Here is a 23,945-nt window from a genome sequence, read left to right on the forward strand (position 1 = left end):
CTCTCCCTTAACCCCTTCCATACGGTGCCGCACACGTAGGCGTCATGAGGAGCAAGTGGATTCGCGACGCTGCCATATCGGCGTCTTGATTATATTTATTGTAGTCGCCCCTGTGTTTTTACATTCTCCCAAATGCGCCCTGAATCCCATTCTCTGTGGTTTTCAAAATTCGCGGGTGAAAGAGAGAACGATCGATAAAAGCAGTGACTATATTTTATGATGCGAATATTATTACGACACGTCATACGGCTGGCATTGGCTGCTGCCCGCGAGATTTAAGTCCCGTACTGAAGTGGTTAATGTTCACTTCCAGTCTGCTGCCACTTTCTCCCCTTGTACTGTACATCTCATCACCTTACTTTTACCCACATTTATCTTCAACTTCCTCCTTTCACATACCTTCCCAAACTCTGTCACTAAATTCCTCAATCCCTCCTCTGATCCTGCTACGAGTGCAGTGTTGTCAACAAACAACAACTGGTTTATATCTCACTTTTCTCCATTTTCTTTAACCATCTTCAATCCCTGACCCACTACCCTTGCATTCACCTCTCGCACCACCCCATCCATGTATAACAGTCAGGGTGACATAACATATCCCTGATGAAGTCCCACCTTTACCTCAAACCACTCACTCTCTCCATTTCTAATCCTAACGCAATCTCTACATACATATACCAAGGCTTTTTCCCCCTTACAAGGGAGGTAGCCAAAAAGGAAAAGGCATAAAATCATTCCCACCCATTTCATCCCTGAATACATTCCACACCCCTCCACCCTCCCTCTTATCTTAGCAACTCCTGGATGATGGGTCATCCCTACACCTTGTCCACTGCCCTGGGTCAGAAGCAGTGTCGCAAGACACAGCACATCCACAGCAAGGCCGCTTCATTACATTGGCGACCCCCACTCTCCGTCCCCCCATGCATAAAAGGAGAAGATGGGGAGAAATCCCTTCGGGCTGCGTCACATTTTGCTCACACATACTACCTCACCCCCCCATCACCCCGCCTATTCCACCTCATGCATCACATCATCCATATACAACCATTCTCCATTCACCCCTGTCTTCTGTCCTCTCCCATCCTTCCTCAACAGACATTCCCCTCTTCCCCAAAGCCCCATTCACCCCATCCATCCACCTCATCCTAGGATGTCCTTTCATGTTCACTCCCTCCACATCTGCTCTCCATACCTCTTTTATTAGTCTTTCTTCACTCATTCTTTCCATGTGTCCAAACCATCCTAATGCTCTTTCATCAACCTTATCTCCCAACTCCCTTTCCACCCCTGTTCTCCTCCTCACCTCCTCATTTCTGACTCTATCTAGCCTAGTAATCCCCATCATACTTCTCAGACACCTCATCTCAAACACATTCAAACTCCTTCTCTCTTCCTCTCTTATGTTCCATGTTTCTGCCCCATACAGTGCTGTTGGCACAATCACTCCTTCATACAGTCTCCTCTTAGCATCCATTCCCAAATGTCTATTCCTCATTACACTTTTTAATCCACCAAGGCATTTACTCACTTCTCTCAATCTACATTGTACCTCCACCTTCACTCCACCTATTCCTGCCACATTTGCACCCAAATATCTAAAACTATCCACTTCCTCCAGTCGCTCTCCCTTAATGCTCACTTCCAGTCTACTGCCACTTTCACCCCTTGTACACCTCATCACCTTACTTTTACCCACATTTATCTTCAGCTTTCTTCTATCACACACTCTCCCAAACTCTGTCACCAACTTCCTCAATCCCTCTTGCGATCCTGCCACAAGTGCAGTGTCGTCTGCAAACAACAGCTGGCTCACCTCCCACTTTTCTCCATTTTCTTTAACCATTTCCAATCCCTGACCCACTACCCTTGCATTTACCTCTCGCACTACCCCATCCATGTATAAGTTGAATAGCCAGGGCGACATAATGCATCCTTGATGAAGTCCCACCTTTACCTCGAACCACTCACTCTCTCCATTTCTAATCCTGACACAAGCTCTACTACCCTCATAAAAACTCTTGACAGCTCCTAGGAGCTTTCCTCCTATCCCGTATATCCGCAAAACCTCTCATAGTGCCTTTCTGTCTACCCTGTCATAAGCCTTTTCCAGATCCATAAAAGCCCAAAAAACATCCTTCCCCTTTCCTATAGCTTTCTCACATATCTGTCTTACCACAAAAATCTGATCTACACCTCTACCTGTCCTAATTCCACACTGTTCCTCACCAATTACTCCCTCTGTTCCTATCCTAATCCTCTCAATCAAGATCCTCCCATAAGCCTTCCCAACTACACTTAACAAGCTAATCCCTCTGAAACTACTACATTCACACTTGTCCCCTTTTCCCTTGTAAAGTGGAACTATACAGGCACTCTTCCAGTCCTCCGGCACTCTACCCTCTCTCCAGCAAACATTAAATAACCTAACCAGCCAGTCCACCATCACTGTACCTCCTTTTTTTAGACATTCTGCATGGCATCCATCCAGACCAGGTGCCTTACCTGCTTTCATCATCTTAACAACTGCCTTCATTTCATCCTTCCTTATTTCTCCTCCATTTTCCTACTCATCACTCTCATTTTCTTAGCATTTCCCATTGCAGCTATCTTTCCTTCCCTATCCTCCTTCACACTAAGCAACTCCCTAAAACATTCTGCCCATCTTCCCCTTACTACCTTCTCTTCCATTATCATCTCTCCATCTGCACCTTTTACCTTTTCTTCTCTACTTGATTCTCCTCCTCTTTCTCTCTTAATTTCTTTCCAAAACATCTTTTTATTACTTTCAAAATTTTCTGTCATATTCTTACCCCGTCTGGGGTATTGGCTGCTGCCCGTCTGGGGTATTGGCTGCTGCCCGTCTGGGGTATTGGCTGCTTGTTATTGTGGCAAAGTAGCATGCAGTTGATACTTTAGGGTCTATATGGGGCGTCCCTACGGACCAGAGCCACACATCATTTTGTCTATGATAGAGGAAAACTCTGTTCATAGAAAAATGATGACACTTTTATACTATGACTGTCCCTCCGTTATGCTGTCCCCCAACCCCTTGTTGCTGTCCTGTACCATTTCTCTGAGTATTCTTTTTCTGTGATGGGGGAATTCCCTGTGGTGGGGGAAAAGAATACTGCCACCAAGTATTCCCACTTGGATCGTAAGAGGTGAGAAGAAAGGGACGGGGAGTGGGACTAGGCATCCTTCTCCTTGTAGCCCCACAGGGGACATTCCTAAACAAAAAAGAGAAGGCATAAGAGGGTCTGGAAGTTCTTGGACCAGCACCCTAAGGTTTGGGTCTTTTAATGTGCGTGGATGTGGTACAGATGAGAGTAAAAGGGAAGAGATAGGTAGTATGTTTGTGAGAAGAAAGATGGATGTGTTGGCTTTGAGTGAAACTAAGTTGAAAGGGAAGGGTGAGTGTAAGTGGGAGGTTATCAGGAGTGAAGAGAGGGCAAGGGAGGGAAGGGGTGGCTATTCTAGTAAGTGAAGAGATAGGTAAACGTGTAGTGGAGTGGAAGGAGGTTTCCTCAAGGATAATGTGGATGAAGGTGAAACTGGGAAAGGCTACCTCCCTTGTAAGGGGGAAAAAGCCTTGGTATATGTATATTATTATTATTATAGTTGTTATTATCATTATTATTACTATTATTATTTTTATTAGTATTATAATTTTAGTTACGGTGAGTCCTCCTTAAACGGTGATTCTTTATCCGGTAAATTCACAGTTACGGTATTTGGTAATTGCTACCCTTGATTCTATTTACGGTAAGAAAAACTCACAGATATGGTATCCACTTGTATTATGAAGAGGAAAGAGCAGGGAGAAGGTACGTCTGCCATATCCTGTTATTACATGTTATAATGGGTTTGGTATACCGTAATTTAAATTTGCAGTGAGGTTTTCAGGAACGCATAATCAACAGTGTTATCATCATTATGATTTTTGTCAATTTTGTTGTTGATATTATTGTTTTAATTCTTTACTGTAGTTCTTGTTTGGTCTCATAAATCACCTGTGGTTATTCTAAAGTACCATAGTCACTGTTTTTGTATTTGTGGATTTTACTTATTCTATTTGTTTATCTTTATTTATTTATTTATTTTTTATTTTGATCCGTTATAAAAGGGCCAAATGGTAACATTCATCAAGGCGACGGCGTTCCAATAGTAATACAGATACTTTCACATATACATAAACATAAGTGTTTTCAAATAAATATTTATAATTTTCCAATAGCTTTAAGAGTGATATATATTCTTTATTATATTACTATAAGTTCATTCACGATGTGGTTGTGTGTATGTGAGATTCTCCCTACATGCACAGAATGGGGAGGATTTTCAACTCAGAGTGAACTGACATTGTTTTTCTTAAGTTTAGATATTGGTTGGTTGATTATTCTCATTCTTTCACTACGGGAAGAGAACAGGATCATTTCATGACAACCATTTAATTTGAAAGACTGCCTTTTGACCCCATAGTAATTTACTGACCCCTTTCAACCCCCTAGCAATCTACTCACCCCCTTTTGACCCCTTGGATGGTCTCATCGACCCCTGGGGGTTGATATCGGCCACTTTGGGAACCCCTGGGCTACAGGGAGGAGGAGGCCTAGTCCTATCCCTGTCCCATTTTTGTCGCTTCATATGACACAAGTGGAAAGACTTGGTGGCAGTATTCTTATCCCCCACCACAGGGTTAAGTGAAATAAGAAAATGAATATTCAGAGAAATGGTACAGGACAGTAACAAGAGTGGGGGGGGGGGACAGCATAACAAAGGGACAGTTGCAGTATTATAAAGTATCATCATTTCTCTGTGAATAGAGATTTCCTCTACCATAGACAAAAATGATGCATGGGTCTAGTCTGTAGGGGTGCCCCATACAGATCCTAAAGTACCATAGTTATAATGAACATATATACAAATACCAATGGCTATTTCCCCCTTATGAAGAAGAAGAAGAAGAAGAAGAAGAAGCTGAAGAAGAAGAAGAAGCTGAAGAAGAAGAAGAAGAAGGTATAAAATCCACTCCCACCCCTTTCATCCCCACATACTCCACTCCAATTGACCCCCCTTCCTCCCTTTTATCTTGTCTCCTCCTTGATGATGGTTATAATGAACACTATTGTAATAATACAACCGAAACACAAACCTATTCCACATAATGTCCACCTATTTTTGGACCACCCTGTATATATATATATATATATATATATATATATATATATATATATATATATATATATATATATATATATATATATATATATATATATCTAAAGTGCTCATCATGGCATTATACTGGGTGAGCACCCTGGCATAATGCCATGATGAAAAGCAATGGCCTATCATACAGCGGGGTTCTTTTTCTGTCACGGCATTATGCCGGGTACCAGCTGTTAGCATGACGTCACTGCCTCCCAAAAAATACCAGATACTGACTCAGTGCCCATGGGGTATGGTGAGAGGAGGGGTTGCATTTTTGTTCTCTCATTTGTCCCATCTTTTGCCTGGGTTTCCCTTGGTTTCTGGGCTATACTTTGGTGACTATGGGTAAAAAGAAGTCGTTAATGCCTCTAACTATAGCTCAGATCATAGGGCTTCACAAGCTGGGCTCTAGACAAGAGAAATATTGGCAAATGTTAGTGTGAGTGAGTGATCTGTGAGAAACTGGTTGAAGCGTTTCAAGGCCAACGGTGGTGTCAAGTTACTATCTGCTACACCTCGGCCTGGCCCCTTGAAGAAGACATCTGTATGTACTCTGACTGTGCTCAAAAAGCAGCTAGAGAGTACATCTATCATAACCTGCTTTCTGAGGTGTTCATAAGAACAGTCAACAGGCAGTTGGCTGAGCTGGGCCACAGTAGCCACCGGTAGGTTAAGAAACCCATCCTTATCAAGTGGCAGAAGGAACATAGGCTGGATTTTGCACTTAACCCCTTCCATACGGTGCCGCATATGTAGGTGGCATGAGGAGCAAGTGGATACGCGAGGCTGCCATATCGGCGTCTTGATTATATTTATTGTAGTTGCCCCTGCATAATGACATACTCTCTAAACTGTCTTCATCACATTTTCTATGGTTATCAAAATTCACGGGTGAAAGAGAGAACGATCGATATAAGCGGTGACTATATTTTATGATGCGAGTATTATTATGACACATCGTACATCTGTCAGCTAATGCTGCCCGCGAGATTTTGGCCCGTACTGAAGAGGTTAAATATCATAATTGGACTCATCAAAAGTGGTCTGAGGTACTTTGGAGTGATGAAGCCACCTTCACTGTCACCTGTAACTGTGGTGGACATGTGTACCAGGCCAGGGGTAGTGAGCCATTGGACCCATGGTACACCTGTGGGACCACCAAACACCCAGGCTTGCTCATGGTTTGGGGGTGTTTCACTGCTCAGTGTTGGTGAACTCATAGTGCTCCCCAAAAACCAGTATATGAACCAATATAATTATCTGGAGGTGTTGTGTGCCAATTTACCTGACACGTTTGACAAGTGTGAAGGTACAGTATTTATACAGGATTGCACACCGTGTCGCACTGCCAGATTTGAAGTTGGGTGGCTTAAGGACTGTGATGTGAGCTTCTTTAATGACTGGCCAGGCAATTCCCCTGACCTAAACCCCATTGAAAACCTGTGGTCAATAGTGAAGCAAAGTTTGATGGGCAAGGATATTAGTTCTATTCTATGGCTTGAGTTTGCTGTATGTGAGGCATGGATTAATATGCCTCCCTAGACTCTCAGGAATTTGTGTGAGAATCTTCCTAAATAGCTGAGGGACATGGTGAAGTGTAAGGGAGCCAGCACCAAGTATTAGAACCTTGGCAAGTGTGCAAATATATTTTTATGGTATGTGTTTGTGTTTTGGTAAGTGTGTGTGGTGCCACTGGCATAATCCCATGATAAACACTGTATACACACACACACACATACATATATATATATATATATCTTGCATTATTTCTCCCTGTCTTCTCTTGTTCTGCATGAGGGCACTGAGAGGGGGGTCACCAATTAAGTAAAGTGGCCTTGCTGTGGATGTGCTGTGTCTTGCTGCATTGCTTCTGACCCAGGGCAGTAGGCGAGATACAAGAATGATCTGTCATCTATGAGGAGCTATGATGAGAAATAGACATCTGGGAATGGATGCTAAGAGGAGGTTATATGAAGGACTGATTGTGCCAACAGCACTGCACGGGGCAGAAACATGGAACATGAGAGAGGAAGAGAGAAGGAGTTTGAATGTGTTTGAGATGAAATGTCTGAGAAGTATGATAGGGGTTACTAGGCTGGATAGCTTGAGAAATGAGGAGGTGAGGAGGAGAACAGGGGTGGAAAGGGAGCTGGAAGATAGGGTTGATGAAAGAGTATTAGGATGGTTTGGACACACGTAAAGAATGAGTGAAGAAAGATTAGTAAAAGAAGTGTGGAAGGCAGAGGTGGAAGGAGTGAATATGAGGGGGCATCCTAGGATGAGATGGATGGATGGGGTGAAAGGGGCTTTACAAAAGAGAAGAATGTCTGTGGAGGAAGGACGGGAGAGGACAGAAGATAGGGGTGAATGGAGAGGGGTTGTGTATAGATGATGCTGAGATGCATGAGGGGGAGTGGATGGGGGATGGGGGTTGAGGAAGTATGTATGAGGAGGAGGAAAAAAAAAAAAAAAATAAATAAAAAAAAAAATGCAGCCCAAAGGGATTTCTCCTCGTCTTCTCCTTTTCTGCATGGAGGGACGGAGAGGGGGGGGTTGCTTAAATTATGAAGCGGCCTTGCTGTGGATGTGCTGTGTCTTGTGACACTGCTTCTGACCCAGGGCAGTGGACAAGATCCAGGGATGACCCATCATCCAGGAGGTGCCAAGATGGGAGGGAGGGAGGAGGGTGGAGGGGAGTGGAATATATAGAAATGGAATGGGTGGGAGTGGTTTCTATGTCTTTTTCTTTTTGGCTACCCCCGTGTAGGGGGAAAAGCCTTTGGTATATGTATGTATGTATGTATGTATACCTCCCTTATATGGGGGAAAAGCTCTTGGTATATAGATAGATAAATATGTATATACCAATAGGCTTCTTCCCCCTCAAAAGTGAGGCAGCCTAAATAAAACTATATCTGAATAAGTCATGGCCTTAAATAACCCATTACAGACACTAAACATTATCTGTTTAAATTTAAATAAATTGTTGTCAAGTGGCCATGATAAAACATACCAGGTGTAAGTGCATCCTCTTCTTCATCAGTTGTACTCTGTGATTGTGCTCTGGAGGTAGAGCGGCTACATGCATACGAGTGTGGATGTGAACCTCTTAGAGTGTATGGAAGTGGAGGGTAACGGCGAGTGATGCCATTGCACAAGATAGCTCTGGCTTCCCTGGACAATTTGTGCATCTCGTTGACAAGCTCCTGGTCGCGAAGAGCAAGGGCTACATCTATGAAATAAAACATACAAGGCTACAGTACATGAATACTCAAAATCATATATATGTAAAACTTGAAGACCACAAAGGAGAATGAGAGCATTATATACATTTTGACTCTAAGGAATGTTATTTATCAATATCCTAATATGAACCATAATTCTTCTTTGTTTGATGAACCACTGAATAGAAACATAAAGTATACATGATTCACTTCCATATGATACACCAATATGGATTTCAATAATTATAATCAAGATTTGTGAAATTATGCAGGCAAACACACAAAAACAAAAATGCTTGTTTAGCTTTAACAATTGAGAAATATTAAAAAAACTTTACCTAGATGGGTGGGTTCATAAAGGGCTGTCATCTGCCGTCCAAGAGTGACCTTCTCCCTTTCCTTTGCTCCCAGTGCCCAGCGATTCCATTCCGCATTGCAAATGATAACTGATGCTGGACAGACAGATAAATGCTCACCCATTTCCCAACGGTGAATAAAATGTGGACAGCCATTGCCAGCATTAATACAAGGTACTCTTGCATGAGTACACAGCATCAGATGCTCCTCAAGTTTGCAAGTATGGAATCTAAATCAAAGAAAGATGTTGTTGGGAAAATATACAGCCAAAAATAAGACATCATATTTCCTTTATCTTCCAATAAAATATGTTTTATTTACTGTTCCAGCCTCCTCATAACCTAACAATATATAACTTATGCTTAACCCAAGGCCATGTGTAGGGTATTGACTGCCTGAGTTTTATGAATTCAATAACTATTAACATCCCTATGGACCAGGATCATATATTCTTTATGATTAGTGATTAATTTGATAAAGAATGTTGAACACATTTAACTTCTATTGTCCCTTCATTCTACTATCCTCCTTAAATCTCTATGATCCCACCATTTCAATGTAATATTGTCCCAAAGGATAGAAACACTGGGTAGTGTTGATGAAATACTAATACTCCTGACCAATATGTTCCTAGGGACAAGTACTGCCATGAGCATCATCCCAAATCATCAAATATAGCTTTAACTTACAGATGGCCAGGTTTATTCTTGCATATTTTTTCTGACTGAGATTAAGTAGAAAGTACCTCCCACTGTCTGGGGGTTACAGATGATCTCAACCTATATATGGCAGATATCATATTTGCATTTTTTTTCTGGTTGCTGTCAAATTATCTCATTCAGTTAAGGATGTCCTCCCTGCCTTTAGTCAATAGGCAAGAAAAAAAAAAAAAAAAAAAAAAAAAAAAAAAAAAAAAATTAAAAAAAAAAATCTCATTTATAAAGTTGGTAACCAAGTCAAGAGGCATGTACCCAATACCACCCATTTCATCCCATCTACCACTCTTTCCTCCCTTTCATCTTAGCTCCTCGTGAATGAAGGGTCATCACTGTCTCTTGTCCATTGCCCTGGGTCAGAAGCAATGCAGCAAGACACAGTACATACACAGCAAGGCTGCTTCACTTAATTGGAGAAAAAAAAAAAAAAAAAAAAAAAAAAAAAAAAAACACATAAGGAAAATAAAGGGAGAAATCCCTTCAGGCTGTGCTAAAATATTCACAAATAACCACTCTCTACTTCCCCACCTCCTTGCATCACAGTATCTATACATATTCTCCACTCACTCCTATCTCCTGCCTTCTCCCTTTCTTGCTCAAAGTCCCTTTCACCCCATCTACCATCTCATCCTTGGTTGTCCCCTCAAGTTCACTCCATCCACCTCTGCCTTCCACACCTCTTTCAATAATCTTTTTCCACTTATTCTTTCCATGTGTCCAAACCATCCCAATACTCTATCATCAGCCCTACTTGCCATCTCCTTTTCCATCCCTGCTCTCCTTCTCACTTTCTTCTCACTCTATCCAACCTTGTAACCCCTACCATATTTCTCAGACATTTCATCTCAAACACATTCAAAACTCTTTTCTCTGGCTCTCTTAAATTCCAAGTCTCCACCCAATAGAGTTGTCGTCACAATCACCCCTTCATATAATCTCTGCATCCATTCCCTGATGTATATTTCTTGTGACACTTTTTAATCACCCAAGACATTTACTTGCTTCTCTCAATCTACAAGTAACCTCCAAATCCACTACTTCATTTCCTGCCACATGTGACATCAAATACCTAAAACTATCCACTTCCTCAAGCCTCTCTCCTTTAAGACTTATTTTGAAGCCTCTGCCATATTCTCCCCTTGTACATCTCACCATCTTACTTTTACCAATATTTACCTTCAACTTTCTCTTAATGCATATCTTCCTAAATTCCATCACTAACTCCCTTAATCCCCCCTCTAACCTTGCCACAAGGGCAGAGTCATCAGTAAACAACTGGTTTACCTCCAACTTTTCTTCATTTTCTTTAACCATCTCCAATCCCCTGCATTTACTTCCAGCACCACCCCATCAATGTAAATATTGAATAGCCATGGTGACATGACACATATCTGATGCAGCCCAACCTTTACCTCAAACCACTTGCTCTCTGCGTTTCCAATTCTAACACAGGCTCTACTACTCTTGTAAAAACTTGACTGCCCTTAACAGCTTCCCCCTAATTGCATATATCTGCAATACCTCCCATTGTGACTTCCCATCTACTGTCATAAGCCTTTTCCAAATCCATAAAGGCCTAAGACATCCTTACTTTTTACCAAAGCTTTCTCACCTCTCCCTTTCAACTTAGTTTCTCTTAACACTAACACATCCATCTTCCCTCTCACAAACATACTGCCCATCTCTTCCCTTTTACTCTCGTCTGAAATTACACCCATGGACAAAGAACCAAACCTTAGGAAACCCAGGAGAAAGGATTGATAATTCTGAAAGTAGTTTCAAACACACTTTCAAATACATTCTTAATAACCTGTGGTAAGAAAATAAATAGATAAATAAATTTATAAACTGAAAACTTCAAATATGTTAAATAAAAAAAAAATAATAATAATAAAAAATAAAATAAATAAATAAATAAATAAATAAAATAAATAAATAAATAAACAAATAAAATAAAATCTAAGCCCCAAACACCTTAATCGCTACAACTTTTTAACTTTTTACTCCAAGTCCCTTTATTTGGCTTCATCCTTGAGCCTACAGTGCTTGTCATGGCTTTATGCCAGCCATCCCACACACACCAAAACACAAATACATATCATAAAAATATATATACCCACTTGCTGAGGTGGATACTGTAGCCCAGCTCAGCCACCCATCAGTTGACTGTTCTTGTGGACACTTCAGAAAGCATACATACATATACCAAAGGCTTTTTTCCCCCCCTTACACAGGAAGTAGCCAAAAAGAAAAAGGCATAGAAACTACTCCTACCCATTCCATCCCCTACATACTCCACTCCCCTCCACCCTCTTCCCTCCCTCAAATCTTGGCACCTCCCGGATGACAGGTCATCCCTGACATCCCATCCACTGCCCTGGGTCAGAAGCAGTGTTGCAAGACACAGCACATCCACAGCAAGGTCGCTTCATTAATTCGGCAACCCCCCTCTCCGTCCCCTCATGCAAAAAAGGAGAAGATGGGAAGAAATCCCTTCAGGCTGTGTCAATTTATTTCTCATACATACTCCCTCACCCCCTCATGCATCACAGCATCAACCAAGGAAATTCTAAAAGAATTACAAACAGATGAACAAAGCTGGGATTGGGAAATCGAGGAAACCCATAGGATGGGAAGATATTCTAAAGAAAAGAAATACAGGCCACTGAAAGTTAAACCTAAGTCTCAAACAAGTGCAGAGGATATACTATCCAGAACAATGAAGTTAGCAAATAGTGAAAATTACAAAAATATCTGGATAAAAAAAGAAATGAGTGAGGAAGAAAAAGAGAAAGAAAAAAACTTAGGAATGAAACGAATGATAAGAAAGAAAAAAGAACTGAAACGGAAAAAAACGAGTTTTTTTGAGTGATAGATCTGAGACTGAGAAAATGGTATATAAAGAAAATGGAAACAAAGAAGACAGAGAGAGAGAAGAGGAGAAAGGAAATTAAAAATGAGTTATACTAATATAGATGGAATAATCTCAGGAATGAAAGAATTAAACAATTACCTGGCCTTAGAAAAACCAGACATAATGGGAATAGTGGAAACTAAATTAAAGCATAGCCTAACTCCCTATATTGTGGGACAAGGTTTATACAACTGTTGGACAAAGAATAGAAGGGACAAACAGGGTGGAGGAGTTCTAATTTTGACCAAGAAAGATTTAAATGTGAAAAAAATAACTACATACATACATATACCAAGGCTTTTTCCCCCTTCCAAGGGAGGTAGCCAAAAAGGGAAAGGCATAAAAACACTCCCACCCATTTCATCCCTAAATACACTCCACACCCCTCCCACCCTTCCTCTCATCTGAGCACCTCCTGGATGACGGGTCATCCCTGCACCCTGCCCACCGCCCTGGGTCAGAAGCAGTGTCGCAAGACACAGCACATCCACAGCAAGGCCGCTTCATTTAATCGGCGACCCCCCCTCTCCGTCCCCCTTTGCATATAAGGCGAGGACAGGGAGAAATCCCTTCGGGCTGCGTCAAAATTTACTCACACATACTACCCCACCCCCCCGCCCATTCCTCCTCATGCAGTCACAACATCATCCATATACAACCATTCTCCACTCACCTCTGTCTTCCGTCCTCTCCCTTCCTTCCTCAACAGACATTCCCCTCTTCCCCAAAGCCCCCTTCACCCCATCCATCCACCTCATCCTAGGACGTCCCCTCATGTTCACTCCCTCCACATCTGCCTTCCATACCTCTTTTACTAGTCTTTCTTCACTCATTCTTTCCATGTGTCCAAACCATCCTAATATTCTTTCATCGACCCTATCTCCCAAATCCTTTTTCACCCCTGTTCTCCTCCTCACCTCCTCATTTCTCACTCTATCCAGCCTAGTAACCCCCACCATACTTCTCAGACACCTCATCTCAAACACATTCAAACTCCTTCTCTCTTCTTCCCTTATGTTCCACGTTTCTGCCCCATACAGTGCTGTTGGCACAATCACTCCTTCATACAGTCTCCTCTTCGCATCCATTCCCAAATATCTATTCCTCATTACACTCTTTAACCCCTTCCATACGGTGCCGCACACGTAGGCGTCATGGGGAGCGAGTGTATTCGCGAGGCTGCCATATCGGCGTCTTGATTATATTTATTGTAGTCACCCCTCCATAATGACATTCTTTCTAATTCTTTTGTAATTGCATTTTCTATGGTTATCAAAATTCACGGGTGAAGAGAGAACGATCGATATAAGCGGTGACTATATTTTATGATGCGAGTATTATTACGACACGTCGTGCGGCTGGCATTGGCTGCTGCCACCGAGATCTAAGTCCATGACGCCTACGTGTGCGGCACCGTATGGAAGGGGTTAAACCACCAAGGCATTTACTCTCTTCTCTCAATCTACATTCTACCTCCACCTTCACTCCACCTTTTCCTGCTACACTTGCACCCAAGTATCTAAAACTATCCACTTCCTCCAGTCGCTCTCCCTTAATGTTCACTTCCAGTCTACTGCCACTTTCACCCCTTGTACATCTCATCACCTTACTTTTACCCACATTTATCTTTAGCTTTCTTCTATCACATACTCTCCCAAACTCTGCCACCAGCTTCCTCAATCCCTCCTCTGACCCTGCCACAAGCGCAGTGTCGTCCGCAAACAAAAGCTGGCTCACCTCCCACTTTTCTCCATTTTCTTTAACCATCTCCAATCCCTGACTCACTACCCTAGCATTCACCTCTCGCACCACCCCATCCATGTATAAGTTGAACAGCCAGGGCGACATAACGCATCCTTGACGAAGTCCCACCTTTACTTCAAACCACTCACTCTCTCCATTTCTAATCCTAACACATGCTCTACTACTCTCATAAAAACTCTTGACAGCTCCCAAAAGCTTTCCTCCTATCCCATAAATCTGCATAACCTCCCACAGTGCCTTTCTGTCTACCCTATCATAAGCCTTTTCCAGATCCATAAAAGCCCAAAAAACATCCTTCCCCTTTCCTATAGCTTTCTCACATATCTGTCTTACCACAAAGATCTGATCTACACAACCTCTACCCGTCCTAAATCCACACTGTTCCTCACCAATTACTCCTTCTGTTCCTCTCCTAATCCTCTCAATTAAGATCCTCCCATAAGCCTTCCCTACTACACTCAACAGGCTAATCCCTCTGAAATTACTACATTCACACTTGTCCCCTTTTCCCTTGTAAAGAGGAACTATACAGGCACTTCTCCAGTCCTCCGGTACTCTACCCTCTCTCCAGCAAACATTAAATAACCTCACCAACCAGTCCACCATCACTGAACCTCCCTTTTTCAGACATTCTGCATGACATCCATCCAGACCAGGTGCCTTACCTGCTTTCATCATCTTTACAACTGCCTTCACCTCATCCTTCCTTATTTCTCCTCCATTCTCCTCACTCTCATTTTCTTCGCATTTCCCACTGCAGCTATCTTTCCTTCCCTATCCTCCTTCACATTCAGCAACTCCCTAAAATATTCTGCCCATCTTCCCCTCACTGCCATCTCTTCCATTATCATCTCTCCATCTGTACCTTTTACCTTTTCTTCCCTACTTGATTCGCCTCCTCTTCCTCTCTTAATTTCTTTCCAAAACATCTTTTTATTACTTTCAAAATTTTCTGTCATACTCCTACCCCATTTCACATCTGCTCTCCTCTTTGCCTCCTTTACCTTTTGCTTTACTTCTCTTTTCTTTTCTGAAGGAAAAAATAATGTAGAATCAATTATGATACAAGTAGAAAGTAAACATATGAAGAGAAGAAAATTTGTAGTGGTGTCTGTGCCCCCAAAACGCAAGCCTGGTCAGAAAGTGATCATTCCAAATTATTAGAAGATACAAAATACGAATTAGCTGAAATACTGAAAAACAGAGGAAATACAGTAAGTATGGGTGACCTTTGGGAATGGATGCGAAGAGGAGACTGTATGAAGGAGTGATTGTGCCAACAGCACTGTATGGGGCAGAAACGTGGAACATAAGAGAAGAAGAGAGAAGGAGTTTGAATGTGTTTGAGATGAGGTGTCTGAGAAGTATGGTGGGGGTTACTAGGCTGGATAGAGTGAGAAATGAGGAGGTGAGGAGGAGAACAGGGGTGAAAAAGGATTTGGGAGATAGGGTTGATGAAAGAATATTAGGATGGTTTGGACACATGGAAAGAATGAGTGAAGAAAGACTAGTAAAAGAGGTATGGAAGGCAGATGTGGAGGGAGTGAACATGAGGGGACGTCCTAGGATGAGGTGGATGGATGGGGTGAAGGGGGCTTTGGGGAAGAGGGGAATGTCTGTTGAGGAAGGAAGGGAGAGGACGGAAGACAGAGGTGAGTGGAGAATGGTTGTATATGGATGATGTTGTGATTGCATGAGGAGGAATGGGCTGGGGGGTGGGGTAGTATGTGTGAGTAAATTTTGACGCAGCCCGAAGGGATTTCTCCCCGTCCTCTCCTTATATGCAAGGGGGGACGGAGAGGGGGGGGTCGCCGATTAAATGAAGCGGCCTTGCTGTGGATGTGCTGTGTCTTGCGACACTGCTTCTGACCCAGGGCGGTGGGCAGGGTGCAGGGATGACCCGTCATCCAGGAGGTGCTCAGATGAGAGGGAGGGTGGGAGGGATGTGGAGTGTATTTGGGGATGAAATGGGTGGGAGTGTTTTTATGCCTTTCCCTTTTTGGCTACCTCCCTTGGAAGGAGGAAAAAGCCTTGGTATATGTATGTATGTATGGGTGACTTTAATTCAAAGGAAATATGTTGGGAAGAGATGAGAGTGAAGGGGGGGGGAGGAACTCTGGGGTATTGTCCTTCTTGACTTGGCCATTGAGTACACAATGACCCAGTGGATTAGAGAAAATACTAGATATAGAGGTAATGAAGAACCCTAAACATTGGATTGATACTTACGACAGAGCCTGAGATTGTCGAAAATTTTTATTACAAAACCCCAATAGAAAAGAGTGACCATGTACTACTAGAACTGGAATTGAAAGAACAAATGGATCAAAGCAAAAACAATAAACATAGAATAGGAAGACTAATGTATAACAAAACAAACTTTGAGAAACTTAAAACATTCTTCCGCAATGCAAATTTGGATAAATTCCTAAATGAAGAAACAGGGATAGAAGTAAAATGGAACATACTAAAAGAAATTTATAATGAAGTAGTGAATAAATATGTACATACATACATATACCAAGGCTTTTTCCCCCTTACAAGGGAGGTAGACAAAAAGAAAAAGGCATAAAATCATTCCCACCCATTCCATCCCTGAATACACTCCACACCCCTCCACCCTCCCTCTTATCTGAGCACCTCCTGAATGATGGGTCATCCCTGCACCTTGTCCACTGCCCTGGGTCAGAAGCAGTGTCGCAAGACACAGCACATCCACAGCAAGGCCGCTTCATTAAATCGGCGACCCCCCCTCTCCATCCCCCCATTGCATAAAAGGAGAAGAGGGGGAGAAATCCCTTCGGGCTGCGTCAAATTTTGCTCACACATACTACCTCACCCCCCATCCCCCCGCCCATTCCACCTCATGCAATCACAACATCATCCATATACAACCATTCTCCATTCACCCCTGTCTTCTGTCCTCCCCCGTCCTTCCTCAACAGACATTCCCCTCTTCCCCAAAGCCCCCTTCACCCCATCCATCCACCTCATCCTAGGATGTCCCCTCATGTTCACTCCCTCCACATCTGCCTTCCATACCTTTTTTACTAGTCTTTCTTCACTCGTTCTTTCCATGTGTCCAAACCATCCTAATACACTTTCATCAACCCTATCTCCCAGCTCCTTTTCCACCCCTGTTCTCCTCCTCACCTCCTCATTTCTCACTCTATCCAGCCTAGTAACCACCATCATACTTCTCAGACACCTCATCTCAAACACATTCAAGTTCCTTCTCTCTTCCTCTCTTATGTTCCATGTTTCTGCCCCATACAGTGCTGTTGGCACAATCACTCCTTCATACAGTCTCCTCTTAGCATTCATTCCCAAATGTCTATTCCTCATTACACTCTTTAATCCACCAAGGCATTTACTCGCTTCTCTCAATCTACATTCTATCTCCACCTTCAGTCCACCTTTTCCTGCCACATTTGCACCCAGGTATGTACCACAACAAAAAATAGAAAGAACATACATAAAAAGCTGGTACAACAAAAATTGTAGTGAAGCTAAGGACAAAAGAGACAAAGCTTGGAAAAAATGGAAAAGAGACAAGAAACCAAACAAATGGCAAACATACATCAAACTGAGAAATGAATATGTAAAAGTACACAGAGATGAAAAGAGAAACTATGAAAAAAGTATAATAGATAAATGCAAGGAAGAACTCAAACTATTTTACAAGTATGTAGATGGAAAACTAAAAAACAAACAAGAAATAGAAAAACTGCACCAGGGCAAAAATGAATATATAGAGGAACTAGAAATGGCGGAAATTATGAACAACCACTTCAAATCAGTGTTCACATTAGAAAGTTCACCTGACTGTGAAGAAATTGAGAGAGAATTATCCCCCGTAATGAAAGAAATAATCGTAACACAAAAGGAAATCAGCGACCAAATTAAAACCCTTGATGTTAGAAAATCACATGGCCCAGACGGAATTGCAAACTGGATACTGAAAGAATGTATGGAAGAATTAACTGACAAAATATACATTATAGCTAAAGTATCACTTAAAGAAGGGAAAGTGCCACTGGACTGGAAAATGGCAAACATTGTACCAATCTATAAGGGAGGTAATAAAGAAGACCCATCTAATTACAGACCGGTATCACTGGCAAGCACAATAGCAAAAATTTGTGAAAGAATTGTCAAAAATTAATGGGTAAAGCACCTGGAAGCAAAACTATATTAAATCCAAATCAATTTGGATTCAGACAAGGGAGATCATGTACAACAAATTTGATTTGCTTCTACTCAAGATTAATAGACATAATACAAGAAAGAGATGGGTGGGCAGACTGTGCCTTTCTCGACCTACAAAAGGCATTCGACAAGGTACCACATAAAAAACTTATAAAGAAGATAGAGTCAAATGTGGCATCAGAGGGAAATTATTGGAATGGATGAAAGACTTCCTGATTGGAAGGAAAATGAGAGTTGTAATTAGAGAAAAATTCTCAAACTGGGAAGAAGTGAAAAGTGGCGTCCTGCAGGGATCAGTACCGGCCCCGATCATGTTTGCCACATATATTAATGACATGGATGAAGGTGTAGAGTGTTATATGAATTTCTTTGCAGATGATGCAAAGATACAAAAGAAGGTAAAAAAGGAAGACTGCAACTCATTGCAACAAGATTTGGACAAGATCTAGAATTGGACCCAAAAGTGGGAAGTAAAATTCAATATAAAGAAATGTAGTATAATGGAGATTGGAAAGAGTAAAAACAGAATATCAAAAGATTACAAAATTGGTGAAGAAAAGGTGAAAAAAGTTAACTCAGAGAAAGATCTTGGAGTGATGATTGGCAAGGACATAACACCAGATAAGCATATTAACAAAATATTCGGAGAAACCTACAATTTATTGAGATCAATCAAAGTGGCGTTTGCCTATTTGGATGAAGAAATGATAAAGAAAATCCTAACTACACTAATAAGACCAAAACTCGAGTACGCAGCAGCACTCTGGACACCCAGTACCAAAAAGAACATTAAAAAACTAGAAAGTCTACAAAGAGCAACAACAAAACTAGCACCAACTCTTTCCGAACTAACATATGAGCAAAGACTGTCCAAATTAGAACTACCAACTTTGGAACAGAGAAGAGAAAGAGGTGACCTGCTGACTATCTACAGAATTATGAAAGGAATGGAAGTTTTGGATAGGGATGACTTGTTAATATGGGACAACGGTAAAATGAGAGGACACGAAAAGAAACTAAAAAAGATAGTTACAGAAGAAATTTAAAAAGGAACAGCTTCCCACACAGAGTGATAGATACATGGAATAAATTAGACAACGAAACAGAGTGCACAAACACTATACAAGATTTTAAGAAAAAACTTGATGCTGAGAGATACAAAGACGGGTCATGAGCATAGCTCTCTTCCTGTATAATACAACTAGGTAAATACACAACCATTCTCCATTCACCCCTATCTTCTCTCATCTGTCCTTCCTCAACAGACATTTCTCTCTTTCATAATGCCCCTTTTTACCTCATCTATCCATCTCATCCTAGGATGCCCCCTCATATTCACTCCTTCCACATATCTTTTACTAATTTTTCTTCACTCATTCTTTCCATGTGTCCAAACCATCCTAATACTCTTTCATCCACTCTATCTCCTAACTCCCTTTCCAACCCTGTTCTCCTCCTCATTTCTCACTCTATCTAGCCTAGTAACCCCCATCATACTTCTCAGACCTTTCATCTCAAACACATTCAAACTCCTTCTCTCTTCCTCTCTTATGTTCCATGTTTCTTCCCCATACAGTGCTGTCGGCACAATCACTCCTTCATATAACCTCCTCTTAGCATCCATTCCCAAATGTCTATTTCTCATTACACTTTTTAATCCACCAAGACATTTACTCGCTTCTCTCACTCTACATTCTACCTCCACCCCCACTCCCCCCCTTTCTTGCCACGTTTGCACCCAAGTATCTAAAAATATCCACTTCTTCCAGTCTCTCTCTCTCCCTTAATACTCACTTCCAGCCTACTGCCACTCTCTACCCTTGTACATCTTATCACCTTACTTTTGCCCACATTTATTTTCAGCTTCCTTCTTTCACACACCTTCAAGAACTCTGTCACTAACTTCCTCAATCCCTCCTCTAATCCTGCTACAAGCGCAGTGTTGCCAGTAAACAACAACTGGCTTATTTCCCACTTTTCTCCATTTTCTTTAACCATCTCCAACCCCTGACCCACTACCCTTGCATTCACCTCTCGCACCACCCCATCCATGTATCATCATATCTTGTCGCACCAGAACCGTGTCCATATAAGGGCAGTTTCATTTGCTTCCCTAAGGTCTTGGTCGGAGCAATGGGGACTCAATGGACATTCCCGGAGGACGTGGACCATCGTCTGTACCTCGCCACAGGGACATTGGGGGCTATTGGTGTATCCCCACTTGTGTTTGTTTTCTTTCGTTTTGCCCACCTTGGCTCTTCCTCTGTTTAAGGTAACCCAGTCCTTCCTGGTTAGGTTTGCTCCTGGGGGCAAGGTCTCGTTTGGGCATGGTATGGCCTCGTTATGGCCCAGATTGTCATATTCCTGCCAACATTTTAGTCTATGGGCCACAGCTTGGGTTGGATCCAGTCCCTCCACTGTCATGAAGCTTTGGCGAGACTTCAGTCTCTGTCCAACCTGAAGGTGACCGTATAGTGGATGCCTGGGATCATTTTGTTGTTTATATTTTTCTATCTTGGTCATTATTTCGCGCCGAATGTGGGGAGGTGGAATCCCTGCCAGTCTGTAGATAGTATGTAATGGCGTTGGTTTTAGGGTACCTGTAATTATTCGACACGACCTGTTCAGTTCTGGATCTATTTTGCGTGCATGGCATGACCTGGCCCATACTGGTGCGCAATATTCTGCAGTGGAGTAACACAGTGCCAAAGCTGTTTGTCGCAGGGTGTTTGGATCTGTTCCCCAGCTGGTGGTGGCAAGTTTGCTGAGGAGGTTGTTTCTGGTTGAGATTTTTCCAATCAACTTGTTGATATGCTCTTTGTAAGAGAGAGTCCTGTCGAGAGTAACACCTAAATAGACAGGGTGTGGGTGGTGTGCCAGATCAGTGTTGTTCCATCTGATTCGTAGCTCTCTCTTGGCTTGGTGATTTTTAAGGTGGAATGCACACACCTGTGTTTTGTTTGCGTTCGCATTGAGATGCCACTTTTTGTAGTACGTGGAGAGTGTGGTTAGGGCCTCTGATAGTCGGTCTTCGATGGTGTTGAAGGAATCAGACTGAGTGGCAATGCACAGATCATCTGCATAGATGTACCTATGGGTATTCTGATACTGTGGCTGGTCATTGGTATAAATGTTGAACAGTGTTGGAGCCAACACAGATCCTTGTGGGAGTCCGTTCTTCTGGAAACGGTACCTGCTTTTCTTGCCATCCATTTCCACATAGAAACGGCGGTTTGTTAGAAGAGACTGGATGATGTGAACCAAGGTGTGATTCTGTAGTGTTTTGGCGACTTTCAAGAGGAGTGCCCTATGATTGACTGTATCGTAGGCGGCTGTAAGATCTACAAAGACAGCGCCAGTGATTTTCTTTTTCTCGAATCCATCTTCAATATATTGCGTTAGGTTCAATACCTGACTGCAGCATGAGCGGCCTGGTCTAAAGCCTGCTTGATCAGCTGAAAGTTGTTCATCAACTGTTCCCTCAATGCGTGCAAGGATCATTCTTTCATACAGCTTGTATAAGGTACACAAGAGGGATATTGGTCTATAGCTTTTGGGAGATGATGGATCTTTCCCTGGTTTAAGAAGGGCCACTACTCTGGCTTTTCTCCATATCTTAGGAATTTGGTAGGACATGGGTTTTTTCTTTCAATTCTCTAGCAGTTATGGTAGGTGTACTTTCTGGCTGATTTTTGAACACAAGTATGTACAGATGTCTTCTTTGAGGGGTCAGGATGAGGTTTACCAGATGGTAACAAGACACCACCGTTGGTTTCACCCAGTTTCTCACAGACTGCTCACTCACACCAACATTTACCACTATTTCTCTTGTCTGGAACCCAGCTTTGTGAAGCCCTATGACCTGAGCTATAGTTCCAGGCATTAAAAACTTCTTTTTACCCTTAGTCACCAAGGTATAACCCAGAAACCAAGTGAAACCCAGGCAAAAGATGGGACAAATGAGAGAACAAAAGTGCAACACTTCCTATCACCATGGCAGCCACGCAGGCACTGATTTGGTGTTTATGTTATTTGTTAGGAGACAGTTATGTCATGCTAATGGCTGGTACCCGGCATAATGCCATGAAGGGAAAAGACCCCCCCCTGTATGGTAGGCCACTGTTTTTCATCACGGTATTATGGAACATAAGAGAGGAAGAAAGAAGGAGTCTGAATGTCTTTGAGATAAGGTGTGTGAGAAGTATGACAGGGGCAACTAGGCTGGATAGAGTGAGAAATGAGGAGGTGAGGAGGAGAATGGGGGTGGAAAGCGAATTGGGAGATAGGGTGGATGAAAGAGTATTGGGATGGTTTGGACACATGGAAAATGAGTGAAGAAAGACTGGTAAAAGAGATGTGGAAGGAGTGAACATGAGGGGGCGACCTAGGAAGAGATGGATGGATGGGGTAAAAGGGGCTTTGGGGAAGAGGGGAATGTCTGTTGAGGAAGGATGGGAGAGGACAGAAGATAGGGGTAAATAGACAATAGTTGTATATGGATGATGTTGTGGTCCATGAGGTGGAATGGGTGGGGGATGGGGGGTGAGGGAGTATGTGTGAGAAAAATTTGACACAGCCTGAAGGGATTTCTCCCCATCTTCTCCTTTTCTGTGTGAGGGGACAGAGAGAGGGGGCCACCGATTTAATGAAGCGGCCTTGCTGTGGATGTGCTGTGTTTTGCGACACTGCTTCTGACCCAGGGCAGTGGACAAGATGCAGGGATGACCCATCATCCAGGAGGTGCCAAGGTAAGAGGGAGGGAGGAGGGTGGAGGGGAGCAGAGTGTGATGGGGATGGAATGGGTGTGAGTGGTTTTTATGCCTTTGTTTTTTGGCTACCTCCCTTATAAGAGGGAAAGGGCCTTTGGTATATTTATGTATGTATTATGCTGGGGGACTCATCCAGCATGATGCCATGACGAGCACTGTAATCCATTTCTTACAATCTATTGTATTTCCAAAATTATCTGATTGATACACTTAGCAGCACAGTCCCATGATCAGCTTCCCATTAACATTTAATTTCCTAAACTCAAAGACACTCTTTTGAGAATATCAGATAACACATTAAATTGAATCATCAGTCTTATTCATAAATGAGCGGCTTCTACACAGAGAGGGCTAAGCTAAATCACCAAGATAAATCCATTCAACATACAATGTTCTGAACAATTTCTATTCCAGTTGATGTTAGATGTATTTAACTAGCTCAGGGACATTATCTGAAGATAAATACTGTATATTTTCAATCTTATTCCCTTACCTTAGACCACACCCATTATCACAGTTCATGATTTCACAGGACCATCCTGGTTTTGGCCTCTCCTGACACTTGTATAATTTTATGCAGTGTTCACAATGGAAGTGGATGTTGATGTCTACTTCATCTTCAAAGTCAGCAGCACAATAATTTAAAGACTCATCACTTTCCTCATCTTCTTCACTATATGAACTAACTGGTGCTTCCATTCCTGCGGCATTAAGAAACAAGTGAACAAATTTGTTCTTACAATAAAATCTGCAATAACAAATACTTATGTACATATGACAG

The 23,945-nt window shown here is 42.3% G+C and overlaps 1 protein-coding gene across 7 annotated transcripts in view; it reads right to left on the reverse strand.

The window, feature by feature from the left end:
* LOC143018655 (F-box only protein 30-like) overlaps positions 1-23,945 on the reverse strand; it is a 142,104-nt gene that overhangs the window by 116,762 nt on the left and 1,397 nt on the right. For all 7 annotated transcript variants that reach the window (XM_076174240.1, XM_076174242.1, XM_076174239.1 and 4 more), the window contains exons 2-4: positions 23,658-23,865; positions 8,774-9,021; positions 8,225-8,443 (exon numbers count right to left, since the gene is read on the reverse strand). In XM_076174240.1, coding sequence (XP_076030355.1) covers positions 8,225-8,443; positions 8,774-9,021; positions 23,658-23,863 — 673 coding nt within the window. In that variant the 5' untranslated portion in view covers positions 23,864-23,865. The remainder of the gene's footprint in view (positions 1-8,224; positions 8,444-8,773; positions 9,022-23,657; positions 23,866-23,945) is intronic.

Source organism: Oratosquilla oratoria, chromosome 35 (genome assembly GCF_046742065.1).
Source record: "Oratosquilla oratoria isolate Oo_2021 chromosome 35, ASM4674206v1, whole genome shotgun sequence".
NCBI classification, from domain to species: domain Eukaryota; kingdom Metazoa; phylum Arthropoda; class Malacostraca; order Stomatopoda; family Squillidae; genus Oratosquilla; species Oratosquilla oratoria.